This window comes from Anser anser (genome assembly GCF_964211835.1).
Source record: "Anser anser genome assembly, chromosome: 7".
Classification (NCBI taxonomy): domain Eukaryota; kingdom Metazoa; phylum Chordata; class Aves; order Anseriformes; family Anatidae; genus Anser; species Anser anser.
In genome coordinates, this window is record NC_139727.1 from 30,039,933 (window position 1) to 30,060,188 (window position 20,256).

At 39.9% G+C, this 20,256-nt stretch overlaps 1 protein-coding gene across 7 annotated transcripts in view; it reads right to left on the minus strand.

Annotated features, from left to right (window-relative positions):
* Positions 1-1,445: 1,445 nt before the first annotated feature.
* The window catches only part of LOC310902604 (VPS10 domain-containing receptor SorCS1-like), a 292,328-nt gene continuing 273,517 nt past the window's right edge, over positions 1,446-20,256 (minus strand). For 2 of the 7 annotated variants that reach the window (XM_083844424.1, XM_083844430.1), the window contains 5 exons: positions 11,643-11,742; positions 6,799-6,904; positions 6,463-6,623; positions 4,989-5,107; positions 1,446-3,647 (listed from right to left, as the gene is read on the minus strand). In XM_083844424.1, coding sequence (XP_083700550.1) covers positions 3,591-3,647; positions 4,989-5,107; positions 6,463-6,623; positions 6,799-6,904; positions 11,643-11,742 — 543 coding nt within the window. In that variant the 3' untranslated portion in view covers positions 1,446-3,590. The other 5 variants (XM_083844425.1, XM_083844426.1, XM_083844427.1 and 2 more) reach the window with 5 other exon arrangements.

The window sequence follows — 20,256 nt, forward strand, 5'->3', positions numbered from 1 at the left end:
CATTTTAGCCTAGATGTCATGCTAGGTGGAGAAGTATGAATTGCTCTGAATCCAATACGTCTGTCCCATCCCTATGTCCGTGGTCGGGCAGTTAATATGATGGTAGAGAATCTAGATCAGACTAGGAAAATATTTTGAGTTTTTAACCATATTTTAACCCAATACTTTTTCTGGAAAAGGATAATAAACTTTTTAAGGTATGATCATATCCCAAGAGACAATTAATATCCAATATCCACATTGGATATTTTAAGTATTTGGTATATTCTTTGTTTACTACATTCAGCCATTCAGCCATTATCAGAACATTGCTGTGTTGTTACACAAACCAGAAAACAACAGCTACAAATAACAATCAGTTTTTGCCTCAGGACACACACAGGCTGAAGAGAATCATCTGAAAATGCTTTAGAGATGCTTGCCAACACCAGACTTACTGTTTATGGCCAGAGCAGATGCTTGCTAATTCAGGTGGGTACTTAAATTATAAAAGCAGATTACATCTACACATGCTTGTCAGTCACCTGCTCAATGGCCATCACTGTGCCGGCTGTTCATCAAGCCTGAATGAAAGGTGAGGGAAGGCTACAATGTCTTCTTTAACATTTTAGGCTACTAAGAGTAATTATACCAGCATTTTCCCAAGCTGTGGAAACTCCACACTCCTACAATAAGCAAACTCAACATTTCTGTACTTAACATGTAATATCGCGGCTTTGGTCGTTGGGGATTCTGAAGCACAGATCTTTGACTATGTGGATATGTAAATTCACATGGCACAGGTACAAAACAGGCTAGAGAAATGAACCAGGAGATAGTTATAAGAAGCAGAATGGTCTGGTGCTTGCACTCTAACTTGAAAAGCAGAGCAGCTACATTTTCTTTCTTTTTCTCAACAACATGTATCCACTGTTATCTGGCAAGCTGACTGAAACTTCCTATGCTTCATTGCTTTCATGTGTAAAACCTGATTAATTAGTAATTGCAATACCTAAAACGTTCCTTCATCAATGTTGGCAAAAGTATAATTTAAAGGGACCTTTGGCAGTGAGCGTGCATAGGGTTGGATAACTGTGGGCAGAGAATGGAGCTGGAACTCAAGGGAGCTGCTCAGAACTCTGCCATTGCCAGTTTGGAAACCAGAAAAAGAGCATTTCAGATCTGCATCCTCCAGTTTCCCCACCTGTAAAACAGAGATAAGAGTACCTATCTTCACTTATGAAGCACTTTGCCCAAGGGCTAGGAAAGTTAACTTCATCTTGGCACCTTGCTTCTAAGAACAGCATCATTTCAGAAGCACAGTTATCACCATCTCTTACTCCTGTGCTTCCCATGCTACTGAACAACCCTTTATTTTCAAAGGTATTCTCTTCCTCCTGTTTTAAAGTCATCAGTTATCCCAGTCCAGGACAGAGTATTAAAAATGAGCAACAAAAACACAGGCCTTCATTTAGAGACATAATCTGTTTAATAAATATGACTGTAAAAGCAATAAACAATAGCAATTATACAGTAGGCTACATTGTATTTAACGAAAGGGAAAAAGAAGATGAAAAAGTACATCAAAAAAAGTAATTTTAAAATTAGAAATAGTTCCAACACTATAAGAAAACTTTTTGATTGGCTTACTATAAAAATAAGTTGGCTAATGTTGGACCTCAGTGGGGAGTATTATACAATTTATGCCAAAAGTTTTCCATCATTCTTAAAGCTGTAGTTGCAAACACAATAGCAAAGCCATACAAACTGTTGTGTTTCTACCTGTCTGCAGAGAAGCTACAGAAAGAGGCAGAGGACTCCATACTGTGATTATCCTTTGACTACTATAGGTCTAATGCTCTCATATTTGGTATCACCTTTTTATTTTTTCCTTTGCCATCAAGCAGTTTGGTTGGGGCTTATGCCCAATTTGTGACAGAAAAATTTTCAAAACCATCCTCTCCCAGCCCCAGGGCTCCAGACTATGCCAGTAATGCTGCTTTGTCCTGTTTCTGATGCAAGTTGCCATGTGTAATGTTTATTGAACAAAACTCACTCACTTCAGGAATCAGGGTGCCCCCTAAGTGTGCTGCATTGATTGTGAACCAGCTGGTATTTGCTTTCACCTAACATATTTAAGTAAACGTATATTGGTTACTGTCTTTCTCTCTTTGCACTTCAAAACAAAATCCTGGTGCTAAGTTTACCTGAGTTGCATTGGAAATCAATAGGTGTGATGGACACAGTTCAGGCTTCAGCCAGATACACAGTGTCCTGGAAAGACTTGTTAGAGGTGTGCTAAGCCTGCTTTCTCCCTGTTCCCTTGCATAGTCTACATGCGCATGTCCTGCAGTCACGGTTCTAGTTGCAGTGTAAGACACAACCTTATGGTATTGGTAAGAACTCAAAGTCTCGTACACAAGAGCAGTCCTGTAGTGCTGGGGCTCAAAATGCACGGGAACAATCTCAAGCCAAATCCTACTTTACTCTCTCCCCCTCCACCCAGAATGACAGTAGTTTGCAGATCTGCAACCAAGGGGGTTTGCCAAGAAGTCCATGAGAAACTGCACACAGGCTGTTCCCTGCTCCCTGTTATATTGACAAGGTGTCTTTCAAAAATAATGATAGGCCTTGCGGTGACTTCCAAAAGGTAGAGATCTCCTGGGACTTCCCCAGACAACTCCATAGATCAACACTAAAAGCAGCTGAGGGTGTTATTAGGCTTTCTCTTAGCCCAAATTCAAGGTGTAAGGCTGGTACAAAGTACAGTGTAAGTTCATGCTGGCAATAACCTCCTAAAAGTACAGTGGCAATAAGCTCCTAAAAGCACAGTTTGGACAGACCTCCTTGTCTGTAATGCATCCTTATTCTGTTCAGTCCCAGGTTAGGGGGCAGAAAGTTACTTCCGAGCAGTACTATCAAAGGAATGCCTTGGTGTGAATAGGCTAAAAAGCCATTTAATAAAGAGCCTGGCTTTGCAGGTGGGATCGTCCATGCTCACACCCAGCCTCCACGCAGCCATGGGGTGTGAGCAGCAGCTGCAGCTAAAGGAACGAAGGGCAGAGTCCAAATGAAGACATAAACCAGACTGACCCAAGATTTTCGGTGCCTTTAAACTCCAGTGTGATTTCTTGTGTGTGACCTATGAAAGTCTACTGGGGCAGCTAGCCTTCCCGCAGCCCAAAGTGCTAAAAGAGCAGTTAAATCTAAAGCCAAGAACCCTAAATGCTCCCTCCCACCTCCCCAGCCCTTCTCCCCCACATCCCAGCCCACCCATCTCCCTAAAGAAGAGACCCCCATGCATATTCTTGGCCTATATCATTATGAATTTTCTACAAATTAGAGACAGATCAGAAAAAAAGAGAGAGTGGAGGGGTGAAGGGAAGGGCTGCAGGGGTAAATAGTGATATCGGTTCCTCTCCCCCCACCCCCCACTAAAATTTTACACCTGTACAATGCAGTTCCGCTATGGTGTCAGTATAATGTCCACATGCACAGGCTTAAAGCTAAAAACCCTTTGTCATCTGAAGAATTAAAAAGTCCAAATGCAATGAGCTCTCCTCTTTTTTTCAATATAGATATATATATATCGGTGTCCTCAGTTCAACCATTTACATAGGTAGGGATTTCTTTTGTGCTCTGAGGCTCAGCAGCTGTGGAAATACTTCCTGTGGCAAAGAAAGAACAAAATAAGAGTCAGTAAACAACAAGTGTGTTTAGACAAAGATGTTTGAAGCTATCACTTTGCTGGCCTTTGGGATTCAGCTGTTCCAGACTGACACCTTCCCAGAAATGTTTTCTTGTCATTCAAAACACTGAAGGTGATGTCCTGTTCTTTTACTAATGAATGAGGATGATTCACCCATGTTGAACAGAAGAGGGAGAGGCCAGAGCAGAAGGGTGGAGGGAAGGAGGGGTGGAGGTCCTCAGAGGAAATGTGTAACTCATTTGCAATTATAGTGTTAGAGATTCCATAAATAACCTTGAGTTTTGCCTTTGCAAAAGAAGAGCCTAAACTTCCACATCCGGAAGATAGGAACTGTGTTTTTTGCTGCCAGGGTTTGGAGAGAAAATTAAACAATCCAGGGACATTCATTAGATTTCTCCAAGGAAGGGATGTTAGTCCCTGGATGTTAGTCAAAGGGGTTGAAAAAAATAACTGGCTTCTGAACAAGCATGCAAAAGAGAAACACCCAATTACAGACTTGCTTTGTTTTCCCAAAAGAAAGAAAACTCATTAAAAAATAAATTGCTGATTTCCAGAAACAGATGAGGTGGTTATATAGGAGAGTGAAGAGCCTTTGCACTTTCTATTCTGTTCACACCTAGGTCCAGACCTTTCCATTTTGTCAACGAGCTCTGATTTAGTTTTCTCATTCATCTTACTGCCAGGATGGAAACCACTCTTAGGAAGTTTGTTGTACTGATTCCTTTTGATAGAGAATTGAGTTTATCTATCCCACACATTCACCTTTTGTGCTCACTGGTGCATTTACAGGTGAAAATCAAGGATGTATAAAAGGCCAATTTCTGGTTCAATACAGTGTCAAGCAGCACAGGGTACAGCTGAGAAATCCTCAAAATACTGGATATTGTAGAAAGTCAGAACAGAAATGCTACAGTTGCACCAAATGAAAACCTACCCCTACAATTGGCTTTTGACTGCTCTGTTCCTAAAGGCTTCAAAGGATTAGTTCCCAACACCAGCAAGAGTAGTTTTGAAGCTATGTTCACTAGAGCTAGCAGGTGGTTGGCTGTTGTCACTTCAGTCCAAGTGACCTGTGAAAATATGTTTGCCTGCCCCTGGAATGGTGTGAACCATGGTCATTACATTCCTTTAGAAAGACGAAGCTCAAAGCCCATCTAACTCTGGTAACAGAGTCTTGGCCTGAAATTGGGTGTTTCTCTCTTAGCAACTTACATCAGTTTTGCCTTGGAAGCTTCTGGGGTAAAAAGGAAAAAGAGAAAAAAAAAAAAAAAGAAAAGAATTGTTAAAATTTAGGACCCACCGCTCCGGGTCTTGGCTTGAAACCTCTTGGTGATCCACAAGCCTTTTGGAAGTCCTCTGTCCAGACTACCTTGGTTGCATTTCCTTTCCTTGGGTTCTGGACTGTGGCCTGGGGTTGCTCTGTATGGGGAACACCACATGGGAAGGTTGGTCCCCTCACTCCATCCTGTGTACTGCTAAGCAGGGATGTCCAGGTCTGCTAATGGATAGCTGCTAAAAAGCTTTTAATAGCTACCAGATCTCCCCTTGGTTAATGGGTGACAAGAGATCACTACTGATTGCAGTGGGGCTTCCACTTTAGACATCAGTTAGACATCAAGAGACTTTCCTCTTTTTCCTTCTAGGATGTTTCACAGGCCACAATCTTAGCACAACACATTCCCTCTTTTAATTGCCCTTCCCCTTGCTCCCTCTCCATGGTAGCTACAACAACAAATCTGCTTTAGCAAACTCCTGTACAGTTTAGGGACATCCTCAGGTGAGAATTAACACTTGGTTAACCTAATGAAATTGTGCAAATAAGGGATCTCAGTTATGACTATGCCTCACTTCTGTCTGAGACAAAACAGCTATACATTTTAATTTCTCTAAAATCGGTCCATGTTCTTACTTGCAGGACAAGTTCCTGCAAGTTCCTGTGGTCTACGCCTGCAGAGCTGTCACCTCACAAGTGAAGCTGAGCAATGTCTGTGCAATTCTTGAGTAATGCCTGAGTAGTGTTGGCTTTAGAAGAACACGTCCCCAGGCTGAAACCTCCCTTCTCCATCCATCCCAACACTTTTAATGTAGCCAGGGTAACATAATATAAGCATGAGCAAATGTGTGACTGATCGCAGTATGCTCACTTCAATTTTGCTCACTTTAGGTCCTACAAAGGCCTGTTTTGCTAAGTTTTCAACCACAGAGTCCTGTGGGAGAATCGGCCTGAGGGCAAACCTAGCTGTCCAATGCTGACATCCCAGGTTTTGCTCTGTTTCTCTGAGAATCAGTCAGGCCAGCATTGCTGCTGGCAATGAGGTCTGGCACAGCATGAAGGCCACAGCAGTGAAAACATCAACAAATATTTAACTTTTAGATTTGACTTACCGAATCACCTGCTCACCAGCATGTTCCAGGTGAGGGTGGCTGAAGTTCTCCTGGACAGGACTCAGGTGTGGGGTGTAGCCCCGCAACTACATCAGCCCCAGCAAAATAAATCAAATTGCCTTATAATGCAGGATTTTTGAGAAGGGAAGAGGATCTACACAGAGCAACTAGGAGAGGGGAAAAGCCTAAAGTTGTTTCTCTCCCTTTCACCACAGGGCAGTGAGGGAGAGGGGAGAGTTAGCAAGGTTTCCTGTAGCAAAACTAACACTGCAGCAGAAGAGGATGGCAGGAGGAGTGTGCAGGAAGATGGGAAGGGGGAAGGCTGAGAAAAGGGTTAGCCAATTATAAGTCAGAGTCTGACCAGCTGCAGGATGCTGCAAGTTATTTACCTATGGGCTGGACATCCAACTTCTCATCTACTAGTTGCTCAGGGCTCATCAGCTCACTTTGAGGGACATTAGGTATGCTTTCCCTCTGACTGACTGGACTGATCATCTCTTGATCTTTTTCATTCTGCATCTGTGCATATATATTAAGGCCAGGAATCTTCCTAAAACATTAACAGAAACCATCATTGTGGGGTACTCTGGCAGATGATGTACCATCAGTTTTTGCAAACCAAGAAAAAAAAAAAACACTGTGAAAAGAAAACCCAGTAAAAAAACCCAGATACCTCAGTGAAAGGTGGCAGTGGGGAGAAGGAAATAGCCCAGGGAAGGTCATACCTTTTGAATTTGTAGATTACAAACACAGCTAGTCCCACAAAAACGACGGAGAGGAGCATCAACATAGCTGAACCACTATGACTGGGAGTCGGGTCCACCAGGGGAGCTGCAAGAGAGGGAAGGAAGGTTAGAGCCACCTCCAGCCTGGAGTGAATATTATTCTTTCCAAAAATTTAGTTTATTCTCCACTGGCACTTGTAACAGGTCTCATCTGTCTACTTGTTTCCAGGGCCCCTCTCCCTTTCTAAAAAAGCTGTGGAGAAACCTCGGTTCAGACTACCTGTAGTGCTCAACCTAACCCCTGAAGGCTCTATAGCTTTTTTAGAGGCTTCTCCTCAGAAACATGTTGCAGACAATTATCTAAGGTAGTTGCAAACAAGGTCACTTGCATCCTGGAGCTATCTATGGGCTGACTTGTCATGTTGACTTTTTATTTTGCTTGAAGCCAGTCTGGATAGCTCCCAATACATGGTGAATAATGAACAACTGGCTACTGAATTTTACTTAAGCAATGATTTCCACCAAACATATCGCTGTCTTCTGTCCTCTTCTGTCCCGAACAGAAGTCCAGTGCCCTTCACAAACACTGCCTCAGCACCCATGCATTACCGTGGCAAGCTCTTCTCACACCTTTGATGTTTTTCATTCTTTCCTCTATCCCTTTCATCTCTTCTGAACACTTTTTTTTTTTTTTTTTTTTCCCTTGGTGCCCTGTTCTCTTCCCCAGGAGTCTTCCTTGCAAGGAAGTGCACAGGTTGAAAAAATAAAATAAAAACAAAAAAAAAAGCCTAACCATACGAAAACTCCCCGTGCTTCTCCTCAAAGTTTTGTGCAGTGTATTTTCATAGCCTCTTTCAAAATAAAGCCACACAAAACAATCAGAGTGTGGCTTTCCCAGAAATACAAAATAAACTACATTAAATAGAGACAGTTTCCATCACTTATATATACACACAATAATAGAAAGACATCTAGCATCCACAGAGGGACACAGAGACCCAGCAGTCTCCACTGCTCATGCAGACACTAATAAAACAGATCGTAGACAGACATGCACCTGTAGATGTGCCACAGAGTAGAGCTAATGCACACAGCAGGTACATCCTCACTGACTGCCTATATCTGGTGTTACACATGGAAGAAAATGAGCGTAGTGACTTCTCTGCAAGGCAGTGGATGTTAACTTGAACCATGGCCACATGAATCCTCTCTCTCTTGCCCCAATCCACACACACCAAGCAGACCCATTCTAAAACACAGACAGCAAACAAAAATTATGCACTCACAAGCAAATACTTACTCAGGCTCACATATCACACACATGCATGCTTTCAGCAGTCACACTCAGCCTGATAAAACTGAAATTTACAATGAGAAGTGGAAAAAAAAAACTTTCATCAAGCAGGCTAGGCTCAGGAAGCTGAGGCACTAGGGTGAAGTGATCTATTACTATGAATTCCTCACACATGTCTCCACCGTGTCCTTTGTGGTGTCTGTACTTTGTGGATCTCTGCAGTTCGGTGGGATGACAAAGTGGCTCTCTGACCGATTCAGGCTCAGTATCACTCAATGTTCTTGTTCTAATGCCGCACTCAGAGTCTGGTAATAAACAGCTATTTAACTGCTTTGTGAGGAATGCTGGCATATTTTACTCTGCCTTAGAATGGAGATTATTGTTCTCTGGGTTGGGGACATTTTATTTTATTTTATTTTATTTTACTTTACTTTACTTTATTTTATTTTATTTATTTTTTGAGAAGGAGGAATGAACATGATGAATGGATTTCAATCTGTTGTCCAGAATTGCCATAAATTAATCCTTTCTCCAGTGTGGCCTGAACAAAGAAGACGGAGGTGTGAAATGTGCTGAATCTAATGCCCATCATTCTGTGCTCCAGGGAATGCATGTGTTTACATACAACATGCACAGAGACTCATTTCTGCAGGTTCTGCTTGAATATTCACACCAAGTTAATTTAGATATCTGCACTTTTGTTCCCTGCAGCTTCTCCGCTGCAGAAATATCTGCTGTTCATGACCAAGCACACACACAAGAAGTAACATGTGTGTGCACTGAGGCATGGGGATGTACTTACATACATGTGTGCATACATTTATGTACATGTGCACTTACTTACACATACACTTGATGAGATGAGTGGTTAGGTTAACCTTAGCTAATAGCTGCCAGGAGTCCAACACAAAGTCACAGTGAAAAAGTGATACCACAGACCAGAACTGCATCTCTGAACCACATGTATCCGTCTGGTTTGTGTTTTCTAGGGACTGCTTCTGTGCTGCCTTGTGTGAACCAGTTGCAGGTTTCCTTGCTTTATTATTTTTAAGAGCTTGCGTTTCAAATACACAATTTTTTCTTCTTCCTTGACAACTCAAACAATAGTTTTCATCAGCAAAGTAAATCCCTCTTTTGGCATTTTGTCAAATTCTAAACTGTCCTCAAGTTTTGATGTCATGAAATTGGGCTTTTTATTTAGACCAGGAATTAAATCGTGACATCAGCAGCTTGATAAGGTGCCATGTTTCCTCAAAGACCCCACAGCAGCTACTCTTTGGACTATTTAAATATCTAGTTTGGCAGTCCATGATTATTTTGCATTCTTACTGAATCATATTTCTGTAAGAGACACAATCCTGTAGGGTTCCTATAGGACACTGTGAAGCTGGTTACAGCAATTACTCACGTCTCAACAGAAGCATAGGAGAGAAGCACAACAAAGCCTACCTTGCAGGGTAAATGAGTATTTCCTTCTATTATGGACAAAGAGTACTCATTCCTGGTGTGTGCATAGATACAAAAACATACAGTTTCAGTGAGCATAAAGATCCTGTATTTACAAAGGGTGTCTAAGGTGAGACCCCTCTGCTTCAGTCTGAGCGAGCAAGAAACAGGCCAGCGTGTACCTGGAGGCTCTACTATTATTTAACATGGCAGTATGCCATAATGAAAGACCCTGTCTTTTGGTTCACACAGGGCAGAAAACAAAGGTTTAGCACCCCAGGAGAAATGTTAATATACCTCTGCTTACTATCTGGCTTTAAGATTTGACCTACTCAGCTTTTAGCCAACTCTGAGCATGGACGGAGCAGCTGCAGACCCGCTGCATCCCCTATTGCAGAGATGTACCAAAGTCCTCTCGAGAAGTTACAGAAGGCTTCTACATATAGTATAAATCTTGGATTCAGGTTCACCCTGTATTAAATATGAGTCTGGAGACATGATTTTAAGTGTCATGTTTCCACTGAATGAAATCTAGAACATCCCCTCAGTAGCAAGAGGTAAAATGAACTTTTCCCACATATTTCTGAGGCAATTCTTTCTAACCATAATGTATTAGAAAAGGCCTATAGGATCTTCAGGGACAGAAGAATCAAATGTTCATTTGAGGGTTGATCTTGACTTTAATGAACATTGATCAAAAGGCAAAACAGCCTTGTGCATAGGCATTGTAAGTGCACAGAAACAAATTACAAAAACAGTGAGCAATTTCAGGTAACTCCATGTTGGATGTTCACATTAAGATGTTCTCAGATAGCTTCCCTAGAATTCGGAGATGGGCACTGACAGTTTTCTAAAAATGCATATGGTATCACCGGTCATAATCATATGGTCATTGTTGAAAACTCAGGCCAAAGTTCACTTCATTGGCAACAATTATTGTATGAAATATGTACAAATTAGAATCTTAAACATAAAGACGTGCAATTCTTCTATGTCATATGTCTATTAATATTCTTTTTTACAATCTACAAAAGAAAAAAAGTTAAACTTATACTGACTGCCCATGCTGCCTTTTTCCTTTTTTTTTTTTTTTTTTTCCACTGTAGGGATTAATCAGCTTTTCTGTGCTTTTGTTTTTAACTTGTCTAAAAGTAAGCATCTGATCATCTGTTCCACCGATTATGGAAAGCTAAACATGCAGCAATAGTTGCAGAGCAGCTATTAGCGAGTTCTACTTAGGAAACATGAAGTATTGCAAACATCAAGGCTTTCTTTCAGGAGGATTTAAATGCAGCCACACTACACTTTCTTAACAGTCTCTTCTTACCCTCTATTGACAAGGCAGCACATGGGCTGACACCAGTTTGGGCAGACCTGTTCACACCATGCAAAGGGTTTTGTAGAGCAGTTCACTGATGCGAGTGAACTGAGGCTTTTTATTTGCCTGTTATCAGAGAAACTGACAACAACTGATCAGAATTATGAGTTTTCCCCAGCAAATCCTAGGGAAAAGCAATTCCTAAGAATCCTGAGCATGGATTAGTATGTTCCATCTCCTGCAATAGTTAAACAGGCTGTGAAATGAGGGTTTAGCATAGAGAAAACACAGAGACACATGTAATTAAATATAAGGACTTCGAAGATGGTTCATTTTGAGATAGGATTAGTTAAAGGGCAAACTGCCTAATCTTGTGTGTGTACTCATGCAAATTGATTCTGGTCTTTCTGACTGCTGAACAACTTCTGAACTATGCTTAGTTGATATGAATGCTCATTGACTCTAAAATACCAGAAAATGTACAAAGCTAGCTGGTAACCCTTGCAGTCTGTGATCCAGACTGAATACATCATGGTGTTGCTTAGCTGTTAAATATATCAGAAACAGCAGAAAAGCACATACTTCTACTGCTAGTTATACTGTATTTCCAACACAACAGCAAGTTCTTGACATAAATAAACAGTAATACCTAAAAACAAAAGTGCCACTATACTTTTTTGGCATGACAAAGACAGGTGAGGCATAGTGGGCATTTTAATATCTGCGCATACACTGAGTTGTGCTACAGATCAACACAGAGGGTGTACAAAGGAAGAGGACACTGACCTGCTGTTAAATGGGCAGCATGCACAAGAATCCGAACCCCTGGCTTCAAATCAAAATGGACAAAGTTTTGCTTCAGTTTCTGGACCAGTATTTCTGAAATCTGGAAACAAGAATAAAAATATATATTTGTTTCTTTATCATCAGTTTAGATTGACAGTAGGTGGATAGGGAATGGAGCTGTATACAAAACAAAGATTTTGCAGAGTTATCAGACTTTCAGAGTAAAAATTCTGTACCTTATATAAGGGGGTTTATTGGCAGCTGAACATGTCTGCCAGCTTTATATCCAGAGTGGTATGTGGATGGGTAGCAATGACGGATACCAACAAATTGTCCCATCACACTGCTTTAGGAGCAGCCCAACAGCAAAAAGGGATTGAGCCTCAAAGGAACATTACACCAGTATGAGTGCCTGCAGGACAATCCTGCAATAGTAAATCAGTGAATTCTATTTAATACCCAGATAAAGACAAGCATTTAAATTGTTAATACTCATTTACTCAAAACAAACAACTTCTTATTCACTGAGTGGTCTGCTTTATGATCTTAGAGCATGTTGACAACATTCGATACACCTGAATCAAAATGAATGGTTTAAGTCCTTACCCCAGCTTGCATTGAATTTCAAGTCCTAGAAACAAATTTAATTTATCCAACTCTGAGTTTCAAGCCAGCTGCTCCCTTATTCTTAAGTACATACCAGAAACAGCTTGAAACTCTGAAAGTGTCTATGCTGTTGACTGAATACAGTGTGTTTGTCTTACACAAAATGCATGTTATATCTATTCTTCTGGGTTACACAGAGAGAACATGTTCTTATGTTCTCTCTTTCATGGGAGAGAACTCCCACAGAACATTTATATCTCTCAATTGTTCTTCCATAACTGTGAGGACAACAATAGAGCTCTAGAAAAAATGAAAGCAGGTTATTCATCCTTAAAGCATGAAACAGAAAAGATGAAAATTTGTTGAGATAAGACCCTGTGAAACCTGTACAGTAAGTCAAGCTCCAGTCCAATTTGTTACTAAACATTATTTTTTCTTTGAGCCGGTTTTTCATATCATGCACATACACCACTTTCTCCATATCACTTCAATTGTATCCAAGAAGTTTCATGCATCTTGCTATCAAAAGCAAAAATCCAGATAGATTAATCAAAGAATGGAAGCCTGTAGACATGCTGTTGACAGTTTGCTGTGCTTCTTCTGTATGTTCATTCTCTAGGTGTTTCATCTATTTTATCTTTTCTTGCAGCGCTAAGCAGTTTTCCAAAGGAACATATCCACTGTTTTGAATGTTCGCTTATTAGGTAGTGGTAGTTGGAACATAACAACAACAACAATGAACACCACTCCACAACCTGTATGCAATTGCAGAGAATGCTGTGCTTTTACAGCCATACCAAGATCAGTAGGTATAGTACTGTTCAATGCTTAATTTAATTTGTTTTAAATAAATCCGTATTTCTTCTTGAAGATTAATGAAAAATTGTCAGAAAAAGAACATTCCAATAATTTTTAAACCATCTTTTTCATGTTCATTTTTGTGTGGTTGAGTTATTTCAGTAAATGCTATCCTGATATGATTAGATGTTCCTTGGCTATCATTCATCACAGTATGAGATTTATCTGCCTCTTCTATTTTTTTAACATTCTTAATGGTTCTTTCAATACTCTTGGCTTGTACACTTCATTTTTGGCTGCTGATCACTTGAATAGGTGCCTTTGGTCCAATAACAATTTGGCAATAACTCTTACAGGCATTTTATTTATCTTTTTAATATATCTCTTTAAAGTTTACATTTTTTTTTCATGGGTGCCAGAATGAGCAGTAAATATATTTCTTCTAATAGCAAGAAAAAATACCACCTGCTTACAAAGAGCCATCTGGTGAGCTCAGAGCAGCAGGGATGGTGACACAAAGCTGTGCAGTACATGAAGAAAGCCTGGGAAGCAAATTATATCCCTCTTTAAGAATTTGAGCATATTAATAACCAAGAGTGACAACTATAAAGAGCGCTTCATCTCTAAAACTGGAGCAACAGATGCAGATGGATATGCTGTAAACCAGGTACATTAATGGCTCATGGAAACAGGGAGAAATATCATCCTGGTCATTTCCAGTCCCAAATGTGACCTAAAAACTCTTCTCGATAGCCCTGCAGGAATTATCTTCATCCTTTGTGCTGTGAGATCCTGATACTGCTGGGGCAGCTGAGCCTACGAAAAAAAGCAACCACAAGACAGTGAACTGAACAGCCAACCACCTCGTTGTGTCATTCCTCTTCAACATGGTGTGAGGGCTGCACAAAATGGTCAGGGAAACAGTGTAAAAGCCATATGTGATTCCCTCTATATAAAGAAGGTCTTAACATGTGATGTATAACTGAGAACGCAACTTGAAAGTGATGTTACCTACTAGGGGCTTCATCAAAGATTTGGGCAAGAGATGGAAGAATAGGAGAACCTCAAGAAAGTCAGCATGAGATGGGACCAGAGATTTTGTTTTGCACCAATAATGTGAAAGACACCTGCCTTCCCTGAGGACTCCTGCAGTGCAGAGAGAAGAGGGCAAAACACCACCACCAGTAGGGACATTGCAGCTGAGAGCAGCTGTGGCTGCCTCCCAGCAGGCAAGCTGAGCATGAGGGAAAGCTCAACCAATATTCTTGGTTGGCAATCTGATGAAAAGGATTCATAGGAAGGGGAGAGGTAGTAAGAGTGAAATAGTAAGAAAAATGAAGAAAGGAACAGAAAAACACGCAACTGGATTTTATTGTTTTTGTGTTGCACTGTTACCTTGTCGTGAATGAGGACCTCATAGTACTACATCCTGTACAAATGCAACACAGAAAAAAAAAAATGATTTCTGCCTGAAATCATCAATATTTCAGCAGAAGCCTGAAGTAGCCATCACTGTTCCAAGACTATACGCAAAGAGTCAGAACAGACAGCAACTGTTCATGCTGTTCAGAGTACACAGCTTATTTACTTGGCTCAATTAATTACCTGCTCTCTCTGGCTTTTTGGGTGCAACTTTTTGTGTGGGTCTTTATGAACTCTGAACAAATCTAAAAATGAGTAACAGCCCAAGAATTTTTGGGTAGACCTGTGTGGTGCCAGGATTTGGACTCCATGATCCTTATGGGTCCCTTCCAACTCAGGATATTCTATGATTCTGTGATTCTAAGTGAGAATCAGACATCTGCTTTCTGCATGCAGCTCTGGAGACTCCTGACATATACTTCTGAGGGAAGAGCAGATGCATTCAGACATGTTTTTAAAATGTTTGCTTGCTTGCTACAATGTTTTCCTTTCCCTCTATATGGAAAATCAGATTCTCTTTGGAACAGACATATTAGCAGTGTAGAAAGAGGGAAAAAAAATATTCTGTACACCTAAAGATAATCTGAAATATAAATCATATACAAAGACCTACAAACTTCATTATTTGAGGTCAATGAGCAAGTTACACACAGTTCACGGGCCAACTTCACATTGGAATTGGACACAACTCTCCAGAGTAAATTGGTCCTGATTATATTTACCACACAGTCTCAAGGGGATCTGTGAACTGTAGATATGCACTCAGAAAGTTGGAGAAGTGACATTTCTGCCTTTCTTATTCTATCAAGTCATTTTCTAGCTCAGTGGATCACAAGTTAGTGGACTCTATGATTTGTGCTCAATGTTAACAAAATGTTTTTGAAATAAATCTCCACACAAAGGTTGATCTCAGTCACTGAGGTAATGAAATAGTTTCAATAGGAAACAATTTAGGTCTTGTGCCTCCCTTTATGTCTGTATTTAAAGTGGTACTATGGAAGCTCTTGTGTTTAAAAAACAGATGAGAAAACATCAAAATGCCTATTTATTTCATGAATAGTTACATGACTCTAATTGAACAGCTGAACCCTCAGCTGTGGAACAGGTTGGCCTCAGGAATGTCCCTGTTCCTCTCTCACTCCTGAAGACATAACTCAGCTGAAGACATAACGTCTTAGAATAGCAACCTCCTAATTTATAGTCTTGAAGAGTCTCCCTTGTGAAAATAATTAGCTTTCAGAATTAGTTTTGGTCCTTAACTGAGCCTCATTGACTTCATCTGCTTCATTTGCAGAATTAAGCATGATGTGCAAAAATAATTCAGTAATAGAAACCATTCTTCATGTATCATTTTTCATCAAAGGACACATAATGAATAATAATAACAGACAATTTGAGAAGGAAAAGAAAAGAGATTCCAATTTAAAAATGGAACAACACAGAAATTAATTTAGCTTCTTTTAGCATTTTGTCAGAATTAGGACCATGAAAGAGCTGTGTGCACCAAGAAACAGAATTATCACTCAGAAGAGTATTTTTCCCATACTTATATTGAATTTTGAAATCTCTGGTGTAAATTAGTTTAGACTAATTGAATGTGATTCAACTGTGCCAGTATGTACTAGTTAAGAATCTAGATCATTTTAAAGATAATGTGTAAGGATCTTAACTAATGAGTGCTACAGTTCTATTCAATTCATTGGGTAAATCAATAAACAACTAAGGGAAGAATCATGCACATTGATTAGTAGGAAGCAACTTGAACTGGTAATACAAAAGTGAATGTGGAGTCAGGGCAAATGTGGATTATATTAAACTGTGCCACTCGCTAGAAGGCTTTGTTTACTTCTCATTGAAGCCTCTGAACCTCACTTGCCTTAGCACTGAAAACACCAGTATCACTGACTTACACAGGTCAGGCAGAAATTTCTTGAGATCCCTTGATGAAAGATGCAAAATTCAAGCTGCCATTAGTATCAAGAGATATTGTGAGAGCACAAGGAGGAGGACATTCCTGTGGTTACTCTGGAACGATAACTGATCAGCAGATATGAACCCAGAGAGACCCTGAATATAAAAGCAAAGATACACTTTAGGTAGACAAAGGAGGAGGAGGCTTGCAAATCAAGAGCTGCTCTGTACACTGAGCAAAAATGAGAGGACTGAGAGTGACATGGCAGAAGTCAATTCGATGACGTTAAGACAAAACATATAGATAGCTCTTCTAAGGCACACAAGCAGCTGATCAAGAAAATTAGCTAGGGAAAAAAAGCTTTTGGAACAAGGCCCTGTAATAGATATTATTCCATTCTTTTCCCAGCTGCCTTTACTTTTTACTGGCCCAACATTCCTCAAGCACCCAATGAAAGACTTGGTCTGCATACAAAGCTACAGATGTTTAAAAAAAAGCTCATAGTAAACACTAGATGATTTGCCATTCTTCCTAATGGAATTTAATTTCTAGGACTGATTGGCATCATTTTCTGTAGGATTTGAAGGTGTTCATTGTCATGGCCTTGCTAAAATATTTTTGTTGATGGGCATATCTGAAATACATCAGAGGAAATAAAAGTAATGAAAGTAAATATGTTAAAACACTAAAGCCACTAAAGCTTAGGAAAGTGGTTGAGAAACCAGCATAAATAAAAATAGAAGCTACAGCAGCTACAATGAAGCAAAAACATAACTAAATCTGCTTTAAGGAACAAATCCTAAGACATACGCACATACAGACTTCCTGAGCACCGGTATCTCTAATGTTAATGCCAGAGATATTTTGTCTCCTCAGTTCATCACTGCCCATTCAGTCATACATGTCATTTCCCATCTCTTTGGCTGGATACGGATAGTGGCCACAGCTGCAATCTGTTGATGACAGTTGGCTACCCACCAGCTGGTGTTGCCATTTGCCAAAGACTCCATCATGCTTGCTACATTGCTGATAGCTCTTTTCAGAGAAAAGATTAATGATCTCAGATGTCATTAACTAGTTGCTCTTGCATCTCTTTTGCATTCTGCTTCTACAGCTGTTTTGAATAGGCCAGGTAAAAGAATGCAAACGGAGAACTAAAGGGAGACACATGAAAACATATGAAAACATCTCTTTAGAGTTCTCATGTATTTCCTGTTTACATCTCATTTGACTTAACAGGCGACACATTTCCTGCATTTGACAAAAAGACTCCTCTAGCAAACAATGTGGAGAGAATAAAATTTGTGAAATGCATAATTAAAAAGACAACTATTCAGAATCCTCATATGGAATAAAACTGTACACTGAAAAAAAAATGAGTGTTTGTATCTGTGCATTTGTATCACTGCCCTCTATTGAATTTTAAGTAGAATATCTTCCTACTGTGCATTCATTTTATATCGTATTAGTGCTAAAATTACTCAAAAAAATTACTTGAAATGCTACTAATTAGAGGTTTGCCTTTCACTGAAGAGGAAGAATTCAAGGCTTTTGAAACAAGCAGATATGAGTTCTGTAATCATCACATTCACTAAGCCTGTCCATAAAGACGGTGTAACAGTTGCATTCCGGACCAAGTGGCTAAGGGTTATTTTCAGTGACTGCTTATGCAAGATTTGGGATATTTTAGAGGTGTTGCAGTGACAACACATAAATGAAGTAGCAGCATTTTACAACTGCAAATTATTTCTACTTTTTTAAGCAGGTTGGTTGTCTGTCCATATTTGATGTGAAATAAAGCAGGGAAAACAGTTACACATTTATTTTATTTTATTTTTTAACAGACAAATTTACAGCATTCTGGTCATGAATACAAGATTATTTTATTTTATTGTATTTTTTCATATGCAAAATGCTTGGGGATTCCACAGGTTGAAAATGCCTTTTAATTTTTATGAAGCTGTGAAGAATAAGTTTACAATGACTACAGAAAGTGGAGTGGACAAAGTAATCTGAGGTCCTCGCAAACTCTGTATTTATGTGTCAGATGGAATTGTCCCATGCTGCACATTGAGAAAATGTCCCTGGTTTCATACACAGCTTTTGTTTTTCATCTGTCAAGAGCAGTTAGACTGATTTAAGGGGACTTCATTCTCCCATGGGAAATATCAGGAATGCAGAGTTCACGTTTGTAAATGTAATCTGTAAAGAAATATGAAGCCAATTTGTACTGTGCTTACACAGAAAAAATAATTTGGGGCACTTGAATGATAGTGGTACATCAACTCAAAGAGAAAATGACATCCACCATCTAGCCACCTAGTCTCAACAAGAGCACGAGACACAAATGCACTGTTCTAATGGAAAAGTGCATGGAACTGTGTAGCGCAGTGCAGTCCATAGCCCAATTTATGCACTTTGACAGTCCCACGATTTATGTACCCAGCAATTTATGACTTTCTGTGTTTAGTCAACTTTGATATATGGCAACTGAGACCTAAGTTCTCAAGGGACAGTGGACATCTAGCTGCCTTTGAAATCAATGGGAACTAAGTACCAAAGGCCACCTAGAGTCTGGCCAGATAGACCCAAAGGTGTGCTTAAAAAGACAAATGACTATGTACCAGACACAAACTGAACAGCTTAATCTGCATCCAGAGGAAACATCAAGAAAGTAAGACCCCCATGGTCATTAGTTATGTGCCAGATTTACAGTATAGCTCTGGGGATTAAATACTACTTGGTTAAGCAAATGACCAAAAAACTCTATGACACAGCCTGCAGCAACTTCAGGAGTTCCCTGTGGGGAGATGTAGTTTGAAGCCCCTCTTCTGCTACTGTTTCTTTTCCCTTCATCCCTCTCCATCAGCTTCCCTTGGCCTTGCCTGATCTAGGTGACAAAAGTCTGTAATCTTTGCATAACCCACACGATTTACATGGCTCCCCCCTTTCAGTCCCAGATTGGAAGAGCTGAATATCAGGACCATAGACTGTCTCTTGTCTCTGTTCTGGTACTTGGCATGTGAATATGGTGGTTGCACAGCTATATCACCACATCCACAACATATGAGCACAAGAATACATGATAACATTATGTGGCTCTAATAGGAGGAGAAGAGAAGGAGGAGGTTATAGTACATTGTCCTGGCAAATTTGGGCCTATGGTGTGCATGGTGCCATTTTGTGGTGTTTTGCTTTGTTTCACCAACTTTTGATTTTGAGAGAGAATTACATTTTTCCATCTCTCAGGTACTGAAACAAGAGCTTTTGCAGTATAGAGACATTAATTTCTGAATCTCATTTCCATTTGATTTATTCTGACAGCGAGTTTTCCAGAAGCAGAAACAGTTTGGCTTGGTGTCTCTGCACAGGCTCACCATGAGTCTTAGGTTTGTAGATCAGCTTCCACATGTGATACGACACGATGAAAAAATGAACCTATACAATTAAGTGCTTACTTGAGATTTTTTTTTCCCCTTGCAGTGTTTATGTAAACTATTTCAATTTTGTTCCTGTACAATTTGAAGTTTCCCTTCCAAATTAGAAAAGTTATCCAGGAAAATAACTCCTTTGGGTCTGCACCTGCAAACACACAATCTCACATACTTTCATTTGAATGGTTTGATGCATGCTTATGAACACAAAACAGATTTCTTTTCCAACCAGAAAAGAAAACTATGCCTCATAAAGTACCTAAGAAGCAACTTAAGCTGTCATCAACAAAAACATCTGCTCACAGTACTCATCCCATTGAATGTGCTCTGGAAACACTTTGAGAAAGGGATAGTAAAGGATTACAGGCCAAATGGATGGCAAAACAGGAACAGTATTAGAATACTCTTCAGTGCTGAGAAGAGAAACACTTTTTGGGGCCTT